A 23,591-nucleotide genomic window follows, 5' to 3' on the forward strand; every position below is an offset into this window, starting at 1 on the left:
AAAAAAAAAACCATAAAAAGTTCATAAACAAATTCGACGAGAACGCAGTATCTACTGGACTCTACGTCCGTGACACCTTGGGAACGTACGTCCTCGAGCAAATACGTTATACAGTGTAGTGGTTTGGATGGCGGAATGGACATTTTTGCATGTGTCTTTGTAGGAAGGGACGTTGTGACGTCATGTAGTCTTGGATAGGCGTATGGTTGATCCTGACAAAAATATGAAACGAAAGTTGTGAGGAATCGAAACTATGCATACATCCTACAGATGTGTGTACACAAGTTCGGGCGCCCTGCAGACCAAGTGAACTAATAAAGCTTCTATATGTTACATGGTCACTATAACGTGTATATATTTTGAGACTGACTATTAAAACTTTACATTATGAACACAATTAAACGATGTATCATAGTTGTGATTGTATTTTTACTGATTGTTGTCACGTGATCTGGTATCGCAAACATTTGAACAGAGTCTTGTTTGTCTCTAGCTTCTTGTTCAACCCTTTGTCAAATCGATAATCCTATATAATATTAAACCTCAAGACGAACCCAGATCACTGAGTTCATTTCTTTGGTTTGAGGATAAGTTTTTGATTTTGACTGCCGTATTGGATCCGAGACAAGATGGGGTTCAAGTTTCATAAATACCAAGTCGAGGCTAACATACCGGTAACTCCTAATCCCCCACCCTGCAATATAATGAACGCTCCCTTCCATGTAAGACAAAACACCAAAGGAGAATACCCATCGGAATTAAAGTAGCCTGAATAATCCAAAAATCTTTGCATTATGCAAGAGTTTTTTCAATTTATATATATATATATATATATATATATATATATATATATATATATATATATATATATATATATATATATATATATATATATATATATATATATATATATATATACACATGTATATACCATGATACAGCGGCTGTATGAGTGGTCAATTCAGTCATGTGGCATAACGACTTTTCTCAGAAAAAAAACACATTCATTTTCTAACGTAAATGAAAGCTTACTCCGATAGACGATTTGTTGTGTGGTAGTATTAGTACAACTACGTGATCTATTAATGGCCGTGAATGTGCTAGGCTTTATGCCCCACCAATCTACACAAGGTTTTAAGAACTTGAGTTGATGAGGCATGTTGTTGTCGTGTGTTTTTCGATTGCCTGGATCGCTTGCTGTTTGATGAGTTGGCCTGGGTTGCATTTGTAAATCATACAAATGGCTTGAGATGTTAGTGATATATTTATGCCATAGATCTAATACAGATATATATGAGAAGTTTTGATAGATTTATGTGATACTTTAAGTTCTTGATGTCAAGTCGGACCCTCTTATAGTGACAGGACGGATTTATTATCAACTCTGCTCCGTTACCCTATACAGTATTAACGAAACGACATGCCGGGGTCGAGGTACTCGGTGAGATGTTTCGATAGGACCACCGGTCTCTAGTTGTAAACGAGATTAGCTCAAAGATCAAAGTTCGTCTGAAACCCTGGTTAACATTAATTTTGGATAGCAGTTGGCAACACCTCAAAAGTTGTTATATAGCTCTGAGCCAGTCGGGGCTGCTGACATTGCAGTTTAATAACTTATCGCGATCGGCTATCAAACTACAAGTCTCTCTTTGTTTGTGTGTCCAAGTTTGAGGGAAAACTAGATCCATTTGCATCGTGGCAAAATGGGAGCTTACGCAAACCTGTGTGAAAAATTAACCAACGCTATTGGCATCAAAAACCAGCTGGTTCGCGAGTGTTTAGCAGAGTTCATCGGAACATTCATACTTCTGGTGAGTAAAAATATAAATGTTAACTTTCTATGACGCTGATTATCAATAATCCTCTTTCTATCAGGGGTATTTATTTGTACACAATTTTAACTCAACTAGCTGCATTTACTTTATTGTTGTGTATAAATTCATGTATGTTAGGAGTCAATCCTACTCGACCTGCCCGCTACATATATGCTACAGGTTCATAGATATAAAACGCTCTTATCATTTCAAATATACTTTAGGGGTCATTCCTATCAATTTGACGATAAAAGCCGCCGCGGTCAATTCATGTAATCGCCAACTTTACGTCACGAATCAGATAAGATAGTCACTGTTATGGTAACTCTATCTAGTATATTTTGAAAACAGTTTTGTGTCGTTATTTCATAAATGATTATTTGATAGTAAATACAGATTTTATTAAGTTGTAAACAAAAATATCATTGGCTTGCTTTTATTGAACATTATATAGTACATATATATAGTTACACAAGATGACAAGTCTGATCACATACTAATACATATGTTAGGGCGTTCGTATATGTTATGATTCTGATCGTAATACATTGTAAAAATGTCAGTAGACTTGGATTAAATTTGTTTTAAAAAAGTATTTAAAATAGTAAGTGTATATATTAGTTGTATTTTCATTTCAAAATCATACTTTAACAGTCTGAATGACATATAGAAATGACAATTGAAGTCAGAAGGAAACTGCGTACCGTTTGTTTTGTCAAAAGTTCCAATTTAAGCGAAAATTATCGCTGAGTTACGCGCTCATGGGGTCGCCATTGTAAAATCTGGTATCTTGTGATTTTGCCTAATCATGTCGTAGATGGCGTCAATTTTTTAAACTTATTTCGCCAGATTGAAGAATTATAAGATTGTTTGGGTAAAGAGAAACATAGACTTAAGTATGGCTGACCTGACATACGTTGGCAAGTTTACTTGAACGTAGTCGAAACGCCAGACCTAGAGTAGAGATATGATATGATCGATCACATGCACAAATTTATCAACTTGTCAAAGCTGGAGACATCGATGGGCTATATTTATCAATGGTCATTAATGAGTTTTCCCTTAGATACTGTACATACATACATGTTGTCTTTTCCAAAGAACAAATGTCAAAAAATTGTAATGTTCTCTCTTATTAAAAAAACTGTTTGAAGTTTGTACTAGGTAATAAGTCAGAGTACCGATATCAGACACTTTTTCTTTCTTCAGCCAAATTGAAGGAATTTGGAAGCACCTTCACTTTAGTTTTTTTTTCTTTCTTCGACTGATGGAAGGGCTTTAGCTTTTAAGTACGAACATAATTTATCATTCTATTTGTCATATTATAAACGTTGAGGGATATGAGTGGTTTTTTGACGATAAACAGCCTGTCAAATCTTGTAATGAGAGCTCGTAAAATGATCACTACGGTGTTGTCGGACAAAACCACCACCACCACCAACAACAACAACAACAACAACAACAACAGCAACAACAACAACAACAACAACAACAACTTCATTAAAAAAACATCTGCTTTATCTCATAACAACATCAACAGCAACTCAGTGCCACTAGCACGACTAACATGCAAGTGCTCGTCGTATACTCCTGTGAGAGGGCCGGGCGTGGGGTGATAAATCGAAGTAATTTTGTGGCCAGGGGGGGGGGAGGAAGTGGGGATCCTCCCCACACAACCAAGATTGTTGTCACACCACATTATTTCAAAATAGACCCGGCTGTTCTCATATCTAATCGTCTAAGAATAAATGTCAATGTTTCGAATATCTGTGTCTAAGAAATCTGACAAAATGGACTAGTAGTAAATTTGACTCGGCAGAGACCTGGCTGGCATGATATAAATCATGGCATGGGTAATTGTATGCAAGTATTGGAAGTTAATGAAGCTCAAAATTACCACAGCAGAATTCGTAAAATATCATACCCTCTAGAGGCACTGAAATACCAAAACGGAGCGTCCCTGTATATCACACTATAGGAGATACCCCCCCCCCCCCCCGTACTGCATTTACTTCGATTCTATACTTTGAACTGCCACCGGCAAATCATGACCACCGTATCACCATAACTCAGTACCACTTAAAACCCATTACTCTCATTATACGACAGATATATGGAGATGGCTCTGTGGCACAAAATGTACTGAGTAGAGGGGAGTATGGTGAATTCCTATCCATCAATTGGGCATGGGGAATTGGTGTCACGATGGCCGTGTACTTCGCCTATGGCGTTTCGGGTAAGAACTTGAAGACATTTTCGATATCTTGAAAATTGACGGTAAACTACTACAGGTATGTGTGTCTGATATTTCTCACAAATTGACTTTGACAAGTTTGTCCTAATCAAGTTGGCAGCGATCGATATACTATGGAAGAGTTGTCACTAGATATATTCTAGGCTTATATCCGATTACGGACTGTACAACACAATGTTAGACTAAATGACATCGTTATGGACCCATCTCTTGCTGTTCATTTTAGTTTAGGGGGAGGGACACCTTGCCTTAGCGTGTTTGTTTGTTTGTTTGTTTGTTTGTTTGTTTGTTTGTATGTATGTATGTATGTATGTATGTATGTATGTATGTATGTATGTATGTATGTATGTATGTATGTATGTATGTGTGTGTGTGTGTGTCTGTGTGTGTGTGCGTGCGTGCGTGCGTGTGTGTGTGTGTGTGTGTGTGTGTGTGTGTGCGTGCGTGCGTGCGTGTCTGTATTGCTCAATTTTAACATTTTAAGATTCGATATTATTAAATGTGTTCGTATAGGGGAGCGCCACTACAGGAAGTAAAAGTAATTTCATAAACATTTCACATAATTTTCGCTCGGTTACAAATAAACGCCAAATTGATTAATTGTATGAAAATATCTTTGTTTCCTGGAGTGGTTTTCTCTTTGAACACACAAACCGCAAGTTTGTCAAACGTCTCATCTTGTCTCCTCTCTTACCTACAGGTGCTCATATTAATCCAGCTGTGACACTAGCCATGTCAACCATCGGACGTTTTCCATGGTACAAGTTACCACTGTATATGCTAATGCAATTCCTCGGTGCTTTTCTGGCAGCGGCTTGTGTATATGGAGTATATTATGGTATGTATGTATGTATGTATGTATGTATGTATGTATGTATGTATGTATGTATGTATGTATGTATGTATGTATGTATGTATGTATGTATGTATGTATGTATGTGTGTATGTATGTGTGTGTGTATGTGTGTGTATGTGTGTGTATGTATGTATGTATGTATGTATGTATGTGTGTGTATGTATGTATGTATGTATGTATGTATGTATGTATGTATGTATGTATGTATGCATGTAAGTTGATCACAGTACAATCACATACTAATTATGTGAAGGATATAACTTCTATCATTCGATTTCAGATGCTATCGATGCATTTGATGGCGGTGTAAGGCAAGTCATAGGACCCAATGCAACTGCTGGTATTTTTGCAACCTATCCAAAGGATTTCTTAAGAATTGAAAGTGGATTAGGCGATCAGGTAAGTTTATACTTTTAAATGGCAATGAGAATGAATTTTTTAATCAATAAAACAGCTTTGCTATGAATTTTTCTTACTATGAAAAGTAGATGTGAAACAACATAGACAAAGTCCATGTTTGTAAATCGTTAATAGCAAAAAATTAACAAACTGGGCGATCACTTTCTTTCTTTTTTTTTTGGGGGGGGGGGTTATTGAGTTGGACTTGGTGCATATAGTTTCACGTTGTAAACCCTGGTTGTCAAGTAGTTGTTTATTAATTAAAAATCCAAAATACATGCCCATTTCTCATATTACAGGCAAAAAGGCGCGTCTCCCCTCTAACATTATACACCAGGCCTCAGACCACTATAACAATGTATAGCCTGGGTCGGGTCATATATAATTGAATAGACTCCATGTCACGTGACTGCTATGACACCATCTAGTGTGTAAGCGATAGCGAACAAACGCCGTGTCAACGACAGCGAGCGAACCATGGTAATCAAAGAACATGTGACATTCACTTATTTCAAGTACAAACGACTATTTCTACTTTAGGGAAAAGATAAGGTCCTGCCGAGATTTGAACTCGGATCGCTGGATTCAGAGTCCAGAGTGCTAACCATTACACCACAGGACCTCATACATACATATTTGAAAAGGTCATAAACCTTCCTATGTAATCGGCTCAAGGACACTATACTGACAGCGATCAAAGATTATAACACACACTTCATCGATGCGTTAAATTCTTCTTAATATCGGATAGTCCTACTCGACGTGTGCTCATACAATTTACATGCAATTTCCTTTTAAATGAGCCGGCTTGGAAATTCTTTAAGTCGAGAAACGAAAAAAAAAACACAAAAAACCGCACGTCACTGAGTTTCATCACCAGCATTCGGGGGTACATTCAACGGTTAGGGCTTATTGTGGTATTTCCAATGTGCATGTAGGAAGACAAAACAAATTGCGTTTAAATAATATTTGCAATTAATCTCTGTGAATTGTAGATATTAAAAATCGTGACATCAATAGCTTTTACAGCCGTAATTTTCTAGATTTCGAACAAACTTGTTCAAAACAAAAGTTCGAGGGTGAATACACATGTTTGGTCGCCATTGGCCGTGCGCCCGCGAGTGGTGTCGAAGTGTAAATCACTAAAATGTATAGGTAGAAAGGGAAAAACAGGTCTTTAGTTACCAGCATTAGGCACATGTTTCTTTTTAATTCTTACGTACGTGTTTATGAAGAAAACATTGATTTAAAGCTCTCAGATGACAGGTGCAACCCAAGTGAAAACAGTGTCACATACAAAATGAACTTGAGATATTTTGTACCTAAAAAGCGTTCTAATGCTAAGAAAGACCAAAATGATATGGATTTAATGGCTTCTATTGTCTGAAACCCAGCAAGTTTGGACACAAAGGAAGAGATTCCAATTAGATACAATGAAGCATATATAACAAAAGAAAGCAACTGGATGAAACAATGGAGAAAACTATTATTAGCGAGAACAATGAGAGTGTGAATTGATCTCCAGTTGTATTTGTATATAGCCTTTTAACGTAAAGTCAAGTTCAAACTGACAGTGCGAAAGAAACTATTATATGCAATATCGGGATGAACGGCAGGAGTCTACTGACGTCAGTGACGGGTTTATATCAAACCAACTTTAATAGTAATAGGTACTTCAATGTATGTATGTATGTATGTATGTATGTATGTCTATCTTGCTGTTTTTGTTGTTGTTGTTGTTGTTGTTGTTGTTGTTGTTGTTGTTGTTGTTGTTGTTGTAAATCCTATTTATTCGTTCATGCAAAGCATTATTTTTGACAATTATTCTTATCACATTTTGTTTATTTTTCCGCTACCCGAGTTTTACCCAGTATTTTCGACTGAACTCATTCTGTAAGGGTTGTGGGCTTGACTAGTTCTGTAGAACTATTCCTACAACCCCCACCAGGTCCATGTAATTACTGATGTACATGTATTTGATTGAATATTCTTTGACTTAATTTAATTTATATATTTTGTTAATTTATTTGTTATGTATGTTTTTTCCTGTTGAAATCAATAAACCAAAACCAAACTTATTACAGTTTCAAAGGAATAGAATTTATATACGTTGTATTGCTAGTCGGCAATACATGACATAATAATATTTTAATAGTAAGGTATTTTTGATACATTTCTTAAGAAAAAATTACGTCATTATATGCAAATATTAAGAACTTCAAACCAATGAACTGTCTCAAATGACTAGTGACGTGAAACTTGACATTTAAATAAAAATTGTAGTACGATTTTAATATGCTTTACATATTGAGAAACGCCTCTTTTTCTGGGCCGGCTATATCTGTTATAACTTGGAGTGTTTTGGGGATAGAACTATCTACTCGAACTTGATCTCTTCTTCGATCTGGAAGGTGAATCTGGGTGGATTAACTCGGCTGGATGATCTATCTGTCCGTGATCAATCCAGCTGGACTATCTATGTTATCATAACCTCATCTTGACTGGTGAGCCAGATGCTACGAAATAAATCATCTCAAAATTATATTCTGTTGTGTCCCTGTGCAGTGATTCTGAGCGTACCTCTTGCAATCTCAGACCACTAACGAAGTAGCGGTCTGAGTTGCAAGTTAATTCCCTGCGAGAAGTTATCGTTAGTTGGATCGACTTTGAAAAGAGATTCAAGTTACCGTTGATAACAACAGTTACAAGCAGCGCCAGTGGGCATTTTTTCTGAAGTTTAATTTTTTGCCAGTGTATGGTTGAAGATTCTATGAGGAAACTTTGACGTAAAAACTCGTATTCTTCCAAGTCATTGTATTTTTTTTTATGTGGGGGCTACGAAAAAATTGTACCCTAGCCGTAAAGAGGTCTTAGTTCAATTAGTATTGTAAAATACATGTCTGATATGGGAGGAATAAAACAATGGTCTACGATTGACATTTCTGTGTAACGATGTTTAATTTATATTTCAAATTTAGAAAACAAAAATCAGATATGATGGCATACAAAAAAATACTTGCAAAATATTCAGTGTAGAGTTTCATATTGCTGTTAGAAAAAGTCAATTAAATGCATGCATGCACATATTAAGAAATGGGGACAGTTTTTGAAATTGATAACTTAAGAAAAGTTTCCGAATAATTTCCATCCACGAAAAGAGTTGTATCTTTGTAATAAGTCCAATAAAAAAGAGAAAGAAAAAGAGGTCTCAGTTGTATTAGGACGATGACTACTCCTTGATGAATAAATTAAATGTGATGGCAACGTCCTTTATATAGGCCGTATATATGCCAGTACCCAGGGGAGTGAAATCCGATAAAGATTTGAAACTGATCACCGTGCTCTTTGTTGTGTTAAAGTTATATTCATTTCATCAGACATTGTACCATGGCGACTACGATTACAAATTGACATGCAGACATATACCAATCTGTTTTGTAGCATAAATCACACACGATAATAAACATTGTCAATTACAAGTCAACCAAACAAACATACCAGATATACTTCAAGTGGATAATCGCAACTTGTGTTATTTATACCTGTACATTATTAAATATACAAATGAAAGCACAATATTGAGGGTCTCACGTAAATGAAGAAGTAATTCTCTTGACGATGTAACAGTTGATTTAAAAAGGTGTTTAATTGTTACATAATCACTTGAATGATATGAAACTTGTGAATATTGCCTCGGATTTTGTGTTAATTTTGTGCGGCTCAAGTAAAGTATCATTTTGGGCTAGCTCTGGATATATCAGTGCGCTCCGATACCTCATAACTCCAACACATCTACGTTACTTTGGAGTAATATAAGAGAGATGTGACGGAGTTATATGGAACGCACTATATCCAGCGCTACCTTTGAGCTATAACATTTCTTGGTAAATCTGAAAATAAACAAACTCTAAATATGCCATGCTTCCATGCGTGATACAATGCCTAACAAAAAAATCGATAGCTGCTAGTCTTAAAAAAGTTTTAAAAGTTACCAAATAATGTATGTCGCAGGAATTGTCACTTTCAACTATTGAAAACTAATGATATGGTATATAGAATTTCATCAGACTGATACAGTAGGGTATGGTACGTACTCACACAGATTGATTGAATAAGATGAAATTTATAATTAATATGTTATTTTGTTCTACACCAGATTTTTAGCACGATGTTATTGGTGGCCTGCATCATGGCGATCACAGACAAGAGAAATACAAAACCACCATCGGGGATGGAACCTTTGCTCATCGGTTTAATAGTGTTTGTTATTGGTTTATCGTTTGGTTTCAACTGCGGATACGCAATCAACCCCGCCAGAGATTTTGGGCCCAGGTTGTTTACTTATTGCGCTGGATACGGGTCGGAGGTGTGGACGTAAGTACGAGTACTAGTTTTGTTGGATCAAGTGAGTTCATGATTCAACTAAAAAAATCGTTGATCATTTCACAGGAGTCCATGTTTTTCACTAGGAATAAACACAACTTATATTATATATATAGTCGCTAGTCACTCCTTTTTTTTCATAGGGACACGTGGGTTTTTTTGGTTGTTGCTTTTCTTGTCTACAGGCTCAAAATGCAATAACGTTGTCACCTGAGTATATTTAATATTTCTTCTAACTGTATTCTGATACATTTGTAGTAGCAGGATTCGTGTCATGCTTTTGAAACAAAAATGACAATCTAAGAAATACTACTTGTCCCTGTGAAGTGCGCAGTCTAAGAAATACTACTTGTCCCCGTGAAGTGCGTAGTCTAAGAAATACTACTTGTCCCTGTGAAGTGCGTAGTGACCATTTGTACAAGAGGTTGGGATTTTGACATATTTATTGGTATGTTTCTTTGTTGTTGTTTTGTTTAGTAATATTTGTTGTAAATAAAGACAATTAACCCTTGACCCCTTGTAATACCATGCGTCAGAAGCTGCAGCACAACTTCTTAGTCAACACTCAGACAAATATATCGTTTTAGTGATCTGAGGTCAACATGTCACGATCAAAATGTTATCGGATATATATCAGTTGCTGTTATCAATTTATTCAAATTGGCAAAGTTTAAACGTCAGCGTTTATCATACACTCAAACTCATTGTGACGTTTGCCGTCGTCAGTTTGTCCTTTTTTGGCAAATTTTGATATCTATCATAAACTCAAGTTGATGTTGACATTTGCATTTATCGATTTGTTCATTTTTGTAATGTTTGCACATCATTATGCACGTCAACCAACCAACCAACCATGTTTGTTTGAGCCAACACATTAAAGTACAATCAAATTTAAAGCATATTATCATTTCTCAATCTACGTATTTGGCTATTTTGTTGATTTTAACAAAAGTTTTAATTCTAACACAGAGTTTGAGTGATCAACATATTTCTGACTGAACCATACCGATTTGTTAATGGTTTAATGGGTGAGATATGTGTGTGTGTATGTATGTATGTATGTATGTATGTATGTATGTATGTATGTATGTATGTATGTATGTATGTATGTATGTATGTATGTATGTATGTATGTATTGTTTGTTTCGTTCATAATGTATTTTCTATCCTCGTAATCTTCAGACCCAATGGAGTACATTGGTGGTGGGTGCCCATAGTTGGTCCTTTTATCGGCGGTATATGTGGAGCCCTGGTATACATTACATTCGTAGAAGCCCATCATCCAAAGATTCAAGAATTAGAACTTGACAGCGAACCAAAACAAAGCTACGGTGAGGGTAGGAACTTTTAATCTATAAGGTTACAATGCGTGCGTAGTTCCTAAATAACCATAGGCAGTGTCTATATGCAATGAAACACAATACATGTATATAGGTGTTTGCATACATAGACCACGGAGGTAGAACCACGCACATACAAACAATCATAACAATGGCAAGTGCTTCTTGAGTTATTGTTTACCTTTCATGGTCTTTTTTATGCCAAAGTGATAATGTCCATTGTTGTATTCGAAAGAAGAAACACGTTATAACGCACCATATCAGAGCAACCGGGGCCCTGTGGTGTAATGGTTAGCACTCTGGACTTTGAATCCAGCGATCCGAGTTCAAATCTCGGCAGGACCTTACTTTTACCGAAACTGTTTATCTTTTTGTATCCACCGTCATGGACTCAGAAATATACTATTATTTAAGAAAAAAGAAACAAGATATGTAGCATAGTCGTGAAATAATTTTAGCATAATTTATCGTTCGCCAAAATTTCCGACGTAAACATTCATGCAGATACGGTCCCTCTAGTATCATGCCACCGGAATGTGATGCAGACCACAGTAATGACGTCACGAAAAAGGTTCAACTTTAATGCCCTGCTTTCATTGTTCAACCATAGACATTAGAGAGAACTTTCTCCAACAACATCCATTGTTCAACTAGATAACTTAACTTGATAAATTAACAAAAAATACCCTGTGAATGCTATTTACATATACACCCGAAAGTCATATTCAAATTCAACTCCATACACACTATATTGCAAAAACTCTCTCTATAACTAAATGGGCACATGTACACTTTAGAACACTAACACGACTTCGTTAACTGTTGGTGTGATCTCTCTCACATTTTCTTTCCAACAAAATAAAATAAAATCCCGACCCACCTACCCCATATTCTCTGAGGCCATGTTATCGGAAGCAAATATTTTTTTTCCGCCTTACTAATTAAGCAAACGTATGGCTCTTAATTTACCGTTTATTGCAAGAACGGATTTTTATCATAGATTTAAAAATCGGATTTAACAAAAAGTGATTGCGACAGGCATCTTACTTTGAATGTGTTTCTGCACAACTTGTGACATGATAGTAGTAATAGAATTTCTGGTATGCCAGACTGAAGGATTACATCAACAGTGCGCCCTCGGTGTTGTCCGACTGAATGTTTTTTGTTTTAATTAGGGTTAATATTATCAAAATGTAAGTGCTTGAGTGTGTCAGTGCAGTCAGTCAGTCAGTCTGTCTGTGAGTCTCTCCGTGTGTTTTAAAGTAATATGGGGATTGTTCTGTTCTAACTTTCCTTTCATTATATTTTAGTCATGAAAAATGTTGATGAAGAAGGTGCTACAGGCAGTTCCGTCAAAAATGGTTCTAGCAATCCTTCTTATGAGATAAACTAAGAGAAACGGTGTAACCATGGCAACCAGGTACTCTTGCATCCTTAACAACCACGTCGACAAGGAATGAAGCATGTCAGACATTTGGGATGACAAGAGCAATGGTACTTGAATCTTGAAGTGTGAATGAAATCACCTAGCAACCAAAAACCACATATCATACAGATATTGCCATCTATGTATACAAGATATTTGTATGTTATTTGGGGATCACTTCACCCACAGTCCTTCATTTACGAGTTACCATGGCAATCAATCTGATTAAAATCTGATCAAGGAGGAAGGCTGTCACCTGGCGGATTTACAAAAATTTACAAAACAGAACTAGTAGAAATGAAATATGACAAATAAACCAACAAGCAAATCAAGCCTTCTCCTTCAACATATTTTAATGAGGTTGCCATGGAAATCTGTGATACTAGCACATTTTCAGGTTACCAATTTGAAATTGGATGTTAGATTCATAAGTGAAATACAAGATGGCTGATACAGTGGTAGAATGCCAATAAAATAATTGCTATACCACCACATGTGCACGCAAATCAAACAAATGAATTTACAAAGACAATGTTAACATTACTCTAAGAATATTGTAACTTAGTATTGTATGTTATGTAGATTTTTTCTTCAATTTTTCACCACTTTTCAGTACACAATCATACAAATGTGATATTTCAAGGTCAATAAACTTGCTTCCAGTTGTTTCTGTATCAATTATAGTCTGTAAGGTATGCCATGTCCGTGGGGCGCCCTCACACATCTCACATCTCGCACACCTCACGCAAGTGAGGGTGCAACGACATGATATACCTATATTAATGGTGGTGGATATTTTCAACCCCACACAATTTCTCTGAATTTTTTATAGTAGTGTTTCAAATAAACAGTGCACTCTACTGAGATTGCAGTAATGTAGAAATAACGCCTGTGAACATTGATTTTCAGGAATCACTGACAGATGATGACAGTTTCAAAAAGCATTACCTCACCTAATTAAAATAAAATTACTTCCAATTAATGTTGTTCTAGTATGGACCATCACATCTCTAAGATTGGTATCACGATGCCAAGCTATTATAGGTGCTTCAGGAAATAATGAATTGGTAAACCCTATTAGAATATCAGATATCAAAATGCTTGTAAACACGCAAGAAAACTGTTGATGTACAGCACCTATGTGAAAACAATACTGGTTGCGCAGACTGATTAGACTGTCGACAGTCGTACGCGTCTTTTTTGATACGTTTTATCTAAAAGTAAAGTCGTCGCCTAGCTCTGATCCAGAGCAATACTATAACCGCGTACTGATCAGCGAGTGCCAGAGGCACTCACAGTTCGTGCCTTTTGGGCAATCTTCAGCAATCGCAGTTCCTATCAGTACGCATTAGTATTCAGGGCTCCGGAGCGAGGCGATCACTTTGTTTTAGATGCAACATAGCAAAAAAGGCACGAACAACTGTCGACAGTCTATGTCATTATGAAAGTTTATACAAACGAGTCTTATTACAGTAACAGAGGCTGCAATGTATACCATGTTTTTGCAAAATGATGTGATGATTATATATAAATATACTTTATTTTTAACAAAACACAATATAAAGTACTGGTAATATTCAATATGAGAATACTTGCACCATGAACTCGCAAGAAAGACTCATTCTTTTGGCCACTCTTTGTCTGCTTAAAACACAAGTTGAGAACAATGAAATGGACACTCATGAACTGTTCAATCTCACTGTGAACAACCAACAACAAGTGATGATGAGAAACAGAAATCATTAAACTACACCGGAATGTTTTTTTTACAAAACTTTTTTGTTAGCTATACTGACTTACTTGTTTTATTGTACACCCTGAAATGTAATAAATCACCTGTGAGTAAACATATTTGTGTAGCTGTACATATGTGTACTAGTAACAGCTGACCACTAGATAGCGCTGTGATCAATTATGAGACTGACTGTTCACTAGATGAAACTGTGTTCAGTGAGCGGTCACTGACCCTCAAGAATGATTGTTCACTGGTAACAGCTGACCACTTGGTGGCGCTGTAACCCAAGGATCAAGGTCAAGGATCATCACTAGAATGACTTGCACCGACCACGAAACGGTCCTTTGATTTCGTCATGATCAAGCTTCAGTTTTGGTATTTCACATCTGGACCAAAACAGACAAGAAAACTCATGAAGCATTGATTTACATATCTAAGATCATCTGATGTGCAAGATATGTCCACTTCTTGTAACTGAATAAAATCAATTAAATATTCCTTTGTCTATAAATGGATATGCCCTGAAGTGTCCAATTTTACAGCCATTTTGATCGTAATGCAGCATACGAAAACATTTATCACAGAAAAAGCATGGATCCTCTGGTGCATGACTGTCTTCTTCCGTTACCCACCTAAAAGAGAAAAAAAAGTGTAGATACTTTGAAAATGATGAATTTGAAAAGAAATGAGAAAACAAGTAACTTTTTATTGTACAGTATCAGACTATCTCTCATACAACATGACTGTTAATGTGACTTTATGTGCTTCCTACACAGAATACAGATATGTGCTTCCATTTGGCCATTATTTTTGTGGCATATATATAAGTTTCACCTATTGGGTATACATCTCCAGCAGAACTACTAACAAGTCTCATCAAACCCCCCCCCCCAAAAAAAAAATAAATAAATAAAAAATAAATAAATAAATAAATAAATAAATAAAAAAAAAAAAAAAAAAAAAAAAAAAATTATTGGGCTAATTGTCATTGTAATATGATTTGCAAAGATTAAAGTTATCATTTGGGATTCAAGCATGCTTTCACAAGTTCTCCAATAGAAGTTAATAGACATGAAAAAAGGACAAGAAAAATATACCAATGTGGTTGCTACTGTGTCTTGATTATCACTTGTGTAAGTTTGGTTTCAAATACTTACTTTGATGTAAATAGTTTACAAACTCGACAGATCAGTCTTTGGTATTGAAGTTTCCTTGTTACCAATGGATACTGGGATAAGTCATGGCAGTCATCAGCATGGAGTAATCTAAACAAACAAACAAATAGTCAAGTTCAAAGGTCACATTATTACATTATAACTTTACTTATACAAGTGCGAAGCTACCATCATATTCATATTCATCTTCACTTTCAAAAGTTGACCTCTACGATCAATGTGAATATGATGATAGCTTACACCTCATCATCAGATTCGAAGTACTTCCGAATGGGTATGAACATGCGTTCGGCAAATCACATATCCTTCATTGGCAGGTTGAAATAATGTGATTGTAATTACTTTTCACTTGATTTGCCTGGATTTGCATGCTCTCTGGTTATTTTTGCCAGAGTATCCAATTTGCACCATGAATTATTGTTGTCATGGACCATTATTTTTCACAATCGATTGCGTTGACCGATCCCGATCAAGGGAACTACACACATTGTGATAATTGTGGTCTTGACAACAATATTTTGTGTAAATTTCACCAGTGTAAGTGTTAAGTAGGGTGTCAAAGATAGCAGCACTGCGGGAAATCAAAACACACCCAGCCAGGTCGTATTTTATTACATTACTCATACAGGTTTTTTGTACACCCACATACATGTATTGATATTTCATTTTCAAAGATATGGGAAAGGCATACTAAACATCCAAATTAGTTTTTTATATGACAACAATAATTCATGGTGCAAATTGGATACTCTGGCAAAAATAAGAAGAAAGCATGCAAATCCACGTTAATCAAGTGAAAAGTAACTACAATCACATGATTTCAACCTGCCAATGAAGGATTTGTGATTTGCCGAACGCTTGTTTGTACCCATTCGGAAGACTTCGAATCTGATGATGAACGTGTGAAGCTATCATCATATTCACATTGAGAGTAGAGGTCAACTTTGAAAGTGAATATGAATATGAATATGATGGTAGCTTCACACTCGTTCACTTATTGTATTCTGGCTCGCATGAGGCAATAGATGCCCATTGTAAGAAACAAATGAACGAGAATAAGTTTCAACCCTGTATTTCTCAACAATCAAGTGATCTAAATTGTGAAATGACTTAAGAAAATAAATTTATTTCCTGGAGATACCGATACTAACCTTAAATCTGAGAAAGCTATCACATGCTCACAGTCCCCTTGATGACAATATAAGTATGGCTTGCCAAGTTTTATATTTAATTCATTCAATGTAGTTTCTTCCATCTTTTGTGTTGTAAAAGACATAGGCCAACCTCTCTTACGTTCTTTAGCCCATTCCTTGATTGGTCTGAAATTAAATAATTTTAGCCATTATAACCCATATCATTCAAGTAAAGTGTTTCCATTTTAGCCAGTACAACCCATATCATTCAAGTAAAGTGTTTCCATTTTAGCCAGTACAACCCATAACACTCAAGTAAAGTGTTTCCATTTTAGCAAGTACAACCCGTATCACTCAAGTAAAGTGTTTCCATTTTAGCCAGTACAACCCGTAACACTCAAGTAAAGTGTTTCCATTTTAGCCAGTACAACCTGTAACACTCAAGTAAAGTGTTTCCATTTTAGCCAGTACAACCTGTAACACTCAAGTAAAGTGTTTCCATTTTAGCCAGTACAACCTGTAACACTCAAGTAAAGTGTTTCCATTTTAGCCAGTACAACCTGTAACACTCAAGTAAAGTGTTTCCATTTTAGCCAGTACAACCTGTAACACTCAAGTAAAGTGTTTCCATTTTAGCCAGTACAACCCGTAACACTCAAGTAAAGTGTTTCCATTTTAGCCAGTACAACCAATATCACTCAAGTAAAGTATTTCCATTTTAGCCAGGACAACTCGTATTACTCCAACAAAATGGAAGATATAGGTAAACATGAGCCAATTACAAGTGCCTGTCATAGTTTGATGGATTACTACTAACATGAGCTGTTATAAAATTCTCTGAAAATTCAGATTTCCCTCGCCGTTAGTAATGATCACTCATTCTCACAAACCAGAACTGTTTTTTCTTCTGCGACACTGCAAAATAGCAGTATGTCTTGGACGGTGCCATAAAAGAGGGTGTGGTTTACGATGATGTGATTGCTAGAATCAAAAGCGGATGGCTAGATTTTAGTCTAGGTGCATTCTACCTAGTCTATCTGCTAGAACTCGGATGTTCTTCCGATGCAATATGACACACGACCGAACATCGCTATCGAGGATGGAACATCCAAGGTCTAGCAAATGTCATCAGGATATAAATAACTGCCAATCAGAGAACCGCATTAGCGACAAGCACAAACAGAGGACAATAGCTAATTTTTCATGCATATTCATCTCAAAGAGGGGCTTGTAAAAATAACCACCAATGCGTTAACTGAAATGTGTGAATGACAACGTCTATACACTCATCAAACACAATTACCATAAACCGATAAGACATAGTAATGACATAAGTGTGTTTTTCAACAGCTACATGCAGAGATTGAATATATTAAAGTATATATATGCATAGATGGCCCAACCCACCTCAATCTCAATGGAATGTCCGGTCTGAAAATGACATTTGCTAGACTGTTCGGGCAAGCCCTCACTGCGAACTTCGTTCGCTTATAGTATCGAAAGAAAGCCCGAACGTCTAGCAGCAAAACTACATTCTACCTTTATAACACAATCATACCATATATAATTACTGTCATTTTCTGCAAAAATGGCATGAGTTTATCAACAAGAGTAAACTTACATTGACAGATCTCGACATAGTGGGTGACTCATATCATTGTAGAATACATTTTCTATATAAAAGAATGATGATTTGAAGTTGTCCTGTGCTTTGTTGTCCTGTGGGAGATCTGGTGCTTCACTGAAATCTCCAGGTACAGAAAGATCAGAAACACACAAAATTTTCTCTTTTAGATCCATCAAACACTGCTGACCCAGTATAAGTATCTCTTTATCAATAACAGCCTGCAAAGAAAACAGTAAATGTGTTGTGAGAATGAATGTTCATTTCGGCTTACTAACATAGACAGAAACTAAAGCTATTGTTGTGACAGGTTGATATAATATATTGACTGTGCCTCAGTCAACCCAGCTGTATAATTGGGGACCTGGTAGGATATAGGTTGCAATGTGAAGGCTTTAATCCTATGCGCTTAAATGGCTGCAATGGATTGTATGCTCCTCTGGGAGTTGAGGAAGACTAAAGGGCCGTTGTGTTGTTCTGATCCGAGCCAGGGGTAATAATTGTAAAGCGCTTTGAGCACGGAGTGGGAAAGCGCTATATAAGAACCCAACATTATTATTATTATTATTATAAGCCATTGAATGGATGTTGGTTTAATTATACTCTCAGTAGGGTAGCTTTTCTTAAAGATTTTCTCAAGTAGCCACACACTATCTTGATAATAGGGTGACCACATTCACACACTATAGAGGTACTTCTATCACCAACTTCTGTAATCTACCACATTGAACAATAATAGTTTTAGTTTGTGTCTATCTTAGTCAATCAAAATCTTAACTGCCAACGTAGTATATAGTTGATTCCGCATCGACACAAACTTGTCTGAGTCAAGGAAATAAATTGACCATCCTCAAGGATGACAAAAACAGCAAAAAGTACAAGACAGTACACTTGCTAGCCCGGTGACTTGTTTTGATGTTACTCTCTCAAGAAGCTCTCCACACCAATCCAAGGTAGGTGCATTTAGAACTAGAAGCACAGTATGTGTCAAATTACTACAAACACTCAGCTCTGCGAAATTAAAATGTGGACCATACATGTAAACTTATGATGTATTCAGCCACACATGAATTAATAAGGAGGGTAGCTAAACTACAAGTGTCTGGGTCAATAGAGGAGCCACTTACATTTTAGTGGAGCTGTAATTTCAAATTCAAACACAATCTTATTCTTCAAAATTCATCTGCCTTAGCTTGGTGGAGAATTTCTTGAGATAGTAGTAACTATAGACTTAAGGCAAGTCTCTGGGCTATAGACAGGTAGGTATAGCCTCTACCCCATTAGAAATTTACTCAGACTGACACCTGTTAAATGTTTCATTGTTTGGAAGAAATACCTGCACTGTTTGTTTGTTTGTTTACACACTGGTCACTGCAATTTTGATGTATTCACAATGCTACCGAAATGCTTATAAATAAATAATATTCAAGTTTGCTATACTTAAAGGGAATGCCACTCTAGGATATAGTGCCATTTTCATACACTATGAGTTCTGGAGAGTCATTTAAAGGGTATCTTGCTATGGGCAATTGCATCATGTTGGATAGCAGAAATAATGTATTCAATGGTTGAACACTGAATATTAATGAGTACTTATGAATATTATTCATTGTGAAACTTGATTTCATTATTTCTGCTGACTCCCATGATGCATTGGCCCACAGCAAAGATACCCTATAATGCACAAGATCAACTTGATGTTTCTCTGAAATTGCAAGTAATTGTAGGTGATGTAAAATCATGAAATGACTGTCCAGAACTCATAGTTTATGAAAATGTCTCTATTTCCTGGAGTGGTGTTCCCCTTTAATCCAAGCAATAATTTTTACCCACCCTTGAATGTTTGACTAATGGATGAAAGAAGACAACAGACAAAAGAACATCTGGTTCTGTCAGCATGCTATCTTCATTTGGTATTGTTGATATATGTTGATGTTCCTGTATACATTGAAAAAAAAGGGGGGGCGCAGAAGAAATAATTTGTGTAAATAAAAGAATAAATTTGCTAAAGTTTGATCACCACTTTATGTGTCTATGGACACTTGTTATATCGATATGACTAATTGTAATGTTACCATTATATCATTGGCCAAAATAAACTTTCCGTAAATGCGCTGACAGCGGAGTTAAAAAAAACAGGATTTGTTCCACACATTTCCTAACATACTCAGATTGTATTAGACTATGTAAAGCAAAAGATGAAATATCACGAAACAGCATCTACAGGAAATAATATGTTCCATAATCTGGGAGTTTTAGAAAAGGAAATTCCATAAAAATCATTCTCATTCCTACATATCTGTACATTTGAACACAAGTCTGTCCCTTTTAAACTTGTACCATGAGATCTTAAATGGTACATATTGAACTTTCTAAAATCTGTTTTCGAAATATAAACTATTTGTATAGCTTACCAACTCCCAGCTTAATGTATTACAAGATCTCTTCAACTTTCGATTTTCAATACTTCTCTTCCTTGTCCTACAAAAATTTGAAAATCACTCACTTTCAGCTGCTCACTTTCAAAGAATGTAACTACAGTTAACCTTGTTAGTACACATAGCTTGGGAAAAGGGAAAAGTACTTTGTTATAACCGTATTGCCATTGGGGGCACTATTCAACTTGGCATCTATTATTGAGCTTATGTAGCGATAACCTCAGCATTGTTTTTGGCAAGTGTTTATAGGAGCTCCTAAGTTTGTTCGTTTCCCAGAATACCTTGCCCTAGTGTACAAAATGCTCTTCCTATGCCACTGATTTGCCATTCTCGATAAACTTGATATTAGAGAGGTTGTACATAGTCTAGTGTTATCCTTTATCGAATCTCAAAGTATCTCTTACATTTAGCTCAATGAGGTGCTGAGATGAAATTTCAAATTCTTGAACTGAAGCCACCCATAGTCATTAACAACATCCTGTTTTCATAATCAGTCACAGAATTCTACCAAATAGTAAGTTAGTGTTTATTGCAGGCAGTTACATAGTGTCCAAATATGACATATTTGTCAGATCAGGTATTATACACTGTTTACATCATTCTAACAGTTGGGGTTTTACTCATTTGCATGAACAACTTTTGGCTCATGATTTCTCATTTAGCTAGATGGGGGTGAAGAGATGATGCAATACCACACTGGCACCCAGACTAGGTTGCCCAATTCATAATTAGTGAAAAAGACTTCTCTGGGTCTGCTCTTAAGCATTAAGAAATGCAGCTAGGCTAAAGTCATTTTTTTTACTTACACAATTGTGAGTAAATTTTCAGTTCCAGGTGGAAGTTCAACAGTCAGGTCAACCAGCCTTGTTTCTAGGTATTTTTCTCCAGGACATTTCAGTGAGTCTAGACTATCAACAAAACACAACAACAAATCAGAAAATATCACAAGTTTTCAATGACTGAAGTAGGGTTTTAAATAAACAAACAAAAATTTTGAAAAAAAGAAAGAATCATATATATATATTGAACAGGGAAAGTGTTTGCTTATACCTGGAGCAAACAAGATGCCAAGTTATTTCAGAAAAATTAAAGATGAGAAAGGAGTAGAGTTAGGGATTACTAGTATACTTTGCATTTTTTGGTAAAGAGATTAAATTGTGTCTGATATTGAAAAACAGATAAATTGATAGTAAAAGTTCATGATTAAGTTACAGGGGTGTGGTGATTTTCAAAAAAATACTCAGTATACCTCCTGTTCTCGAAATATTTTGGTGGTGATACGTAAAAGGACATTTTCACAACCCCCCCTCCCCAAAACGACACGGACACACACACATACAGTTAGTTGCAATTGTAGCGTTTGCTGTGATTTTGAGGTGGTTTATCTGCTGTTTTTGTGCTTTTTGTCGCTCCCATGTTTGTTTCCAGTTAAATATCGGAACGAAAAAAAGCACAAAATCCCTCAAAATCACAGCAAACGCTAAACCTTTACTGCAGCTATACATGTACAGTGTGATACACACTGACAGTGATCTAATGACACACATATTCACGGTGCTTTGCTCTATGGACAGTGGAAAGCCTACGCCTAGGAAAACTAAATTTGTCCCTCTGTCTGAAACCATGGATGTATATGTATTCGTGAGATAGACCATACGTGTAGGGTGTATGGCTTAACAACCTTAAGTTAAATCATGGCGTGTGCGTGTGTACATCCCGGGGACTTTATTTACCTGCAGACGTTACTCAGTTCTTCTATCGTCTCAAGTGGTGTATCCATGGCTTGGGCGATCTTTTCTTGAGACACTTCGTTCTTCTCGATTGACATGTCATCTTCTTCTATCACTTCGGAACATAACCCAAGAAAGTCCCCAACGTGAATGACAGAGCTCATGTTTATTTCTTTGGAGTCTCCCTCCGTCGTTTCGTTCACGTTTTCAGCCATGTTGTCGTATGCACCAAAACAATAAGCAGGTATTGTTAGACTGTGTATTCGTCAAATTTCATAAATCACTTGTATTAATTTTGGGGTAAATATATTATATAAACGATAAAATTATTTACTTTTCACCGAGGGTCAAATATTAATTTGAATTAATATGATCAAAATATATTATATTATGAAATTATGGTTATTGAACACACAAGTTACAAAGTATAAGTTGGGTCGTTGTCAGCTGATAGTCAAAATGGCTCGGAATAAAGGAGGACTGTGTGTAACTCTCCAGCAACTCCCTATTTCGTTGAATAATGTAGCAACCACAACCGCACAGTTCGATTCAAAATGCAAGACAATAAGTTTGCTAAATGACGACGGCCTTGTGAGCTTATTGCACGTTGGTTCAGAAAGTTACCATGAAGATGTCACAGGAGGCGTGCCTGTTTCGCAGTAAGTACACCTCACCTCAGCTCAGCACATCACACTTCCGCATTTTCTGAGTGAAGCTGACAGTCATCGAGCATGTGGTCAAATCGCCGATTTGTTTTCATTGAAGAACATTATTTGGTCTTGAGGGTCCTAGGTAAAATGAAATCTCGATTTATGTTTTAAATTTAATAAATAATAATTTTTTACATTTGCAATACATACAAACATATTTACAGTTCCATTCAATTGAATTGAAACATATTGAAAAAGGCCATGCATGGTGCAAAGCTAGTCAAAATTGAAGCAGTTTGTGTACTCAAGTACTACTAATATACGTACATACATACAAATACATACATTTAGCAGTGGCTACATGTTATTGATGAGTTGACTTGATCATGGAATGAAACCATGCAAACTTAGACCTGTTTGTACATAAATTCTAATTTTGATCATCCAAAATTTGCTACATCTTAAATAAATTACTTTATACATTTGTATGTGAATATTGCTACATATTACAGTATTTTAAAAAGAAATTCTTTATTTTATGTTTCATGCGTTAATTAGAATTAATCTTGAAGTTATCACTTTTGTACACTGAGGTTTCAATTATATGTGCTACATAGTGAAGTTTTTGCAATAC

The 23,591-nt window shown here is 36.0% G+C and overlaps 2 protein-coding genes and 2 non-coding genes across 5 annotated transcripts; 2 read left to right on the top strand and 2 right to left on the bottom strand.

Annotated features, from left to right (window-relative positions):
* The first annotated feature begins 1,576 nt into the window (after positions 1-1,576).
* On the top strand, positions 1,577-14,302 carry LOC144443481 (aquaporin-3-like). Of its 2 annotated transcripts, none has more exons than XM_078132968.1 (7): positions 1,577-1,811; positions 3,924-4,050; positions 4,769-4,906; positions 5,205-5,323; positions 9,480-9,697; positions 10,889-11,043; positions 12,357-14,302. In XM_078132968.1, exons 1-7 carry the CDS (start codon positions 1,704-1,706, stop codon positions 12,437-12,439), a joined length of 948 nt encoding a protein of 315 aa, XP_077989094.1. In that variant the 5' UTR covers positions 1,577-1,703; the 3' UTR covers positions 12,440-14,302. The 2 variants fall into 2 exon arrangements, with proteins under 2 accessions (XP_077989094.1, XP_077989095.1); XM_078132969.1 differs by having other exon boundaries at positions 10,889-11,037.
* Positions 5,874-5,945, bottom strand: Trnaq-cug (transfer RNA glutamine (anticodon CUG)). Its single transcript has one exon. It is a non-coding gene; the product is annotated as a tRNA-Gln (tRNA).
* On the top strand, positions 11,320-11,391 carry Trnaq-uug (transfer RNA glutamine (anticodon UUG)). Its single transcript has one exon. It is a non-coding gene; the product is annotated as a tRNA-Gln (tRNA).
* A 389-nt stretch (positions 14,303-14,691) lies between the features above and the next one.
* Positions 14,692-22,522, bottom strand: LOC144443810 (snRNA-activating protein complex subunit 3-like). The gene is made up of 8 exons (XM_078133358.1): positions 22,311-22,522; positions 21,384-21,485; positions 20,554-20,620; positions 19,973-20,077; positions 18,137-18,360; positions 16,534-16,701; positions 15,365-15,472; positions 14,692-14,839 (listed from the first exon to the last, which is right to left on the bottom strand). Exons 1-8 carry the CDS (start codon positions 22,520-22,522, stop codon positions 14,692-14,694), a joined length of 1,134 nt encoding a protein of 377 aa, XP_077989484.1.
* Between the last annotated feature and the right edge of the window lie 1,069 nt (positions 22,523-23,591).

This window comes from Glandiceps talaboti, chromosome 12 (genome assembly GCF_964340395.1).
Source record: "Glandiceps talaboti chromosome 12, keGlaTala1.1, whole genome shotgun sequence".
NCBI lineage: Eukaryota > Metazoa > Hemichordata > Enteropneusta > Spengelidae > Glandiceps > Glandiceps talaboti.

What these genes read in the sequence shown, in the direction of transcription:
- LOC144443810 (XM_078133358.1), bottom strand. Translation starts at nt 22,522, where the DNA reads ATGGCTGAAAACGTGAACGAAACGACGGAGGGAGACTCCAAAGAAATA. An exon ending in GAAAATTTACTCACAATTGT is followed by an intron (nt 20,621 to 21,383) that starts GTAAGTAAAAAA and finishes AAATTTTTGTAG; the next exon opens with GACAAGGAAGAGAAGTATTG. An exon ending in CTATGTCGAGATCTGTCAAT is followed by an intron (nt 16,702 to 18,136) that starts GTAAGTTTACTC and finishes ATTTAATTTCAG; the next exon opens with ACCAATCAAGGAATGGGCTA.
- LOC144443481 (XM_078132968.1), top strand. Translation starts at nt 1,704, where the DNA reads ATGGGAGCTTACGCAAACCTGTGTGAAAAATTAACCAACGCTATTGGC. An exon ending in TGTATATGGAGTATATTATG is followed by an intron (nt 4,907 to 5,204) that starts GTATGTATGTAT and finishes ATTCGATTTCAG; the next exon opens with ATGCTATCGATGCATTTGAT. An exon ending in AAAGTGGATTAGGCGATCAG is followed by an intron (nt 5,324 to 9,479) that starts GTAAGTTTATAC and finishes GTTCTACACCAG; the next exon opens with ATTTTTAGCACGATGTTATT.